We start from the raw sequence: 3,209 nt of genomic DNA, 5'->3' as shown, positions 1-3,209 counted from the left end.
TTTGTTTTTGGTATGTATTATTCTACTTGCTTCATTTGTTTGTAATACCTATTTGTTTGAAATATTAATTCGTTGTGCTATGAAATATTACGATCTTGAATCTTAAAACGGGAATAGGACTGCTAGGCATATATATGGTTATCTATCTAAAAAGAGTAGTCTTAAGTTACACAGCGAAACTTAATATTTTGAGTTTTATGTCGGTAGTTCATATTAATGAAACTTTATTTATTTAAAATTTTATTTAATTTATTTGTTTGTCTACATGACTAATAAGACTACAAGTATACTCGTCTGTTTTTTTTTTGTAGTACCTATGCATTCTTGCATCTTACACACTCAGCCATACATTGCACATTGATGATATAGAGATATGCACCTCCGATGAATGGACGTACTTATAAAATTAAATGAGATTTATCTCCAAATCCCCAATAATGTCACCATCATGGCAATGAAAATTACTCAAGGATATTGCTGCTAATCCACCACTATGTGCAGCAAATACATAAAGATGAAAAAGAACGAAGAAAAAAGAGAGGAAATATCTATGTGGTAGACATGCATTTGTGCAACCTGTTCTACACCAGACATCTAACACTCTGCTCTTGCATGCCCGTGTGACACCGGAGACTCATTGGTGTTGCTGCTTGTCCTGGAGTTGGAACACAAGTCACTGGAGTAGGTGTCGTTCTTGGAAATGGAATTTGAACCGGGGATGGAGAGGTCGATCTCCTTGATGTCCAAGCTAGAAGAGCGGAGATGCGCGAGGATCTTGCTAAATTTGGGCCTGCGTCGCGTGATGGCAATGGACACATCGTTAGGGAAGAGGTCTTTGCGCACGAAGGCATGGTACACGGTAGTGACCAACACACCGGTGATCGTGACAGAGGCAATCCCTGACAGCCCAACCGCTAGTGCCCGCATTAGCACATTGTCCACCTTCGACGCATACAACACTGTTGCCACGGCCACACTTGTGATGGGGAATGTGTAGGCCCACCACGACAATGAGAACCTGAACCCCCGAAAGAGGTTGACACGCACCACCAACGACATGTAGAGGAAGAGCGAGATGAAATAAAGGAGCTTGGCGCCATTGTTGAACTCACCGGAGATGCTTGCCCAGGCCATCGAGGCGACGCCAGGTGCGGCGATGAAGAAGAAAAATACCGGGTGGAGCTCTTTGGGTAGTTGCACGTTGGTGGGGAGCCTTTGGTAGAGGGTGACGAAGAGTACAATATAGTGCGCTAGCCCGATGGCGAAGAAGAAAATGGGCAGCTCTCGGAGGCCCATCCTGGAGCCGAGAAGCGCGCCGACAAAGTTGCCGACAATAGCGAGGTGGTTGGACGGGTTAGCCACCTTGGAGAGTCGGCGCTCGCCGCTGGACATCCACTGGCCGTAGATCTTAATGTCGAGGCAGAGGATGGGAGCCATGAGGAGGTACCACACGAAGTGGTGGATCTCCCACACCGGATGCGGCACGCCCTTGACGAGAAAGAGGCAAGCGATCCAAGGCGCAAAGAAGAAGTTGACGCGCACTGGGTGGTGGAACTCCCGGCGAACGGCCTCAAAGTAGAAGATAACCTTGAGGAGGTAGGTGATGGAGACGATGGCGGTGAGGGCGACGGAGGCCCACCAGAGGACGTGGTTGACGGCGGGGTGCACGTGGAGGAATGCCGTTGAGGGCTCCGACTCGAGCGTCTTCCACAGCATCGCTTGGGTGCTCATGCCAAGGCACATCCCGAACGCGCTAATCGGGAACCGGAGAAGGAACGGCCATTGCTCATCCTCAGGCAGCACTGCCACCTCCGTCGACTGCATGTCCACAATGTTGTTAGAGACTCGCGGCGATGATGCTTGTTATAAGAAGGTGAAAGTTTTGGTCGGAATGTGGAATACCTACCCGAAGGGTCTCGAGCTCGGGGCCTTCGAGGGCGGCGAAGTAGCGATCGGCTGAGGGGACTATGTTTTCCTCGTCGGTGTCCTCGATGGAGATATTGGGCGCGGCTCCATGCTCGATGTCAACTGGCGGCAGGCCATGCTGGAGACCTCGGAGGCTGGAGAGCTGCCGCTCGAGGCGGCCCGAGAAGGTCTTGAAGTTGTCAAACCGGCGGTCCAGCTCCCGCGTGATGTCGCTCTGCAACAGCGCTGGTGCCTCGCCGCCGCCTACCAGGGATCGCCACGAGTGATGCTGGTGGGTCTGCTTCATCAGCTGCGGCTCGGCGGGGATGTGACCTTCGAGCTTTGAATCGCTGGGCAGCACCCGAGCCTCGCCCATTTCGGGGTTGCACGAGCGAATGGACGGCGGCATGCCAGGCTGCGCCTGTGAGACGGAGAGCCCCGACGGAGGGCCTGGCAAGCACGGCCTCTCAGCCTGAGCAGCCACGGCCGCGTCCTTGATGGTCAGCGTCCTGGTGCCGCCGACGACAACGGCGGCCTCCATCACAGAAGCGGCATGAGCTTGCTCACTAGCGCCGGTGGCCTGCGAAGGGACACGAACGGGACGCGGCTCCGTGGACAGACCACACCCCGCCTCGCCGTCCAGTACCCCTGCCATCTGGATGCTGGTCTCTCTGGACGCCATGGAAGCAACTCAAGCTCTCAAGAGCTAAACACAACGCTGGCAGCAGGGCGTGGCTCGTCGTGGATGTATGTGTATCCCGTTGTGGCTGCCGTATATATACACATGGCGGGTAGGACAGACAGAGGATCTGCAAATCGATCGGTGCAAGTGGCACGCCGGCAATCACATGGACGGGAACACGTACGTACGAAGGTTCCACGCATCACTGCACGTTGCAGGTACCCAAAAGGTAGCTATATTGTTTTCTTCTTCAAACACAATACAGATGCATACATTCATATATAGAAAACACCCATTGGGACTTTGCCCCCCCCCCTCCCCCGGCCCCCGCGTCGCTCCGCTTGGGGCGACTCGGGTGGCGACGAACCCTAGCCGCCGAACCTCCCCTCCCGCCTCCCCCTCCCCCCTCGCCGCCGCCCGAGGAGACCTCCGGCGCCGCCCGCGGGGTCGTCAAGGACGGTGGCGGCGAGGATTTGCTGCTCCCGACCGGAGGGCTCCGGACGCCGAGGCGGCGGCCTCGGGTGGCGAGGTGGCGCTGTCTCCCTGCAAGCGGCGTCGCAAGTGGTGGCCCTCCGTTTCCTTGGCCGCGAGGGTGGCGAGGGACGGCGGGAGCTGTCGCCGG

At 55.1% G+C, this 3,209-nt stretch overlaps 1 protein-coding gene across 2 annotated transcripts; it reads right to left on the bottom strand.

Annotated features, from left to right (window-relative positions):
• Positions 1-385: 385 nt before the first annotated feature.
• LOC119312974 (S-type anion channel SLAH2-like) lies at positions 386-2,587 on the bottom strand. 2 transcript variants are annotated; one of them, XM_037588784.1, is made up of 3 exons: positions 2,239-2,314; positions 1,907-2,151; positions 386-1,818 (listed from the first exon to the last, which is right to left on the bottom strand). In XM_037588784.1, exons 1-3 carry the CDS (start codon positions 2,312-2,314, stop codon positions 595-597), a joined length of 1,545 nt encoding a protein of 514 aa, XP_037444681.1. In that variant the 3' UTR covers positions 386-594. The 2 variants fall into 2 exon arrangements, with proteins under 2 accessions (XP_037444681.1, XP_037444674.1); XM_037588777.1 differs by having other exon boundaries at positions 1,907-2,587.
• Positions 2,588-3,209: the final 622 nt, after the last annotated feature.

This window comes from Triticum dicoccoides, chromosome 1B (assembly GCF_002162155.2).
Source record: "Triticum dicoccoides isolate Atlit2015 ecotype Zavitan chromosome 1B, WEW_v2.0, whole genome shotgun sequence".
NCBI classification, from domain to species: domain Eukaryota; kingdom Viridiplantae; phylum Streptophyta; class Magnoliopsida; order Poales; family Poaceae; genus Triticum; species Triticum dicoccoides.
The sequence above is the reverse complement of the archived record's forward strand: the minus strand, read 5'-3'. Positions and strand labels throughout refer to the sequence as shown.

Excerpts from the sequence above, each read along its gene's own strand:
- LOC119312974 (XM_037588777.1), bottom strand. The coding sequence starts at position 2,587 with ATGGCGTCCAGAGAGACCAGCATCCAGATGGCAGGGGTACTGGACGGC. Across the intron at positions 1,819-1,906 it reads CCGAGCTCGAGACCCTTCGG|TCGACGGAGGTGGCAGTGCT; the intron begins GTAGGTATTCCA and ends GTGGACATGCAG.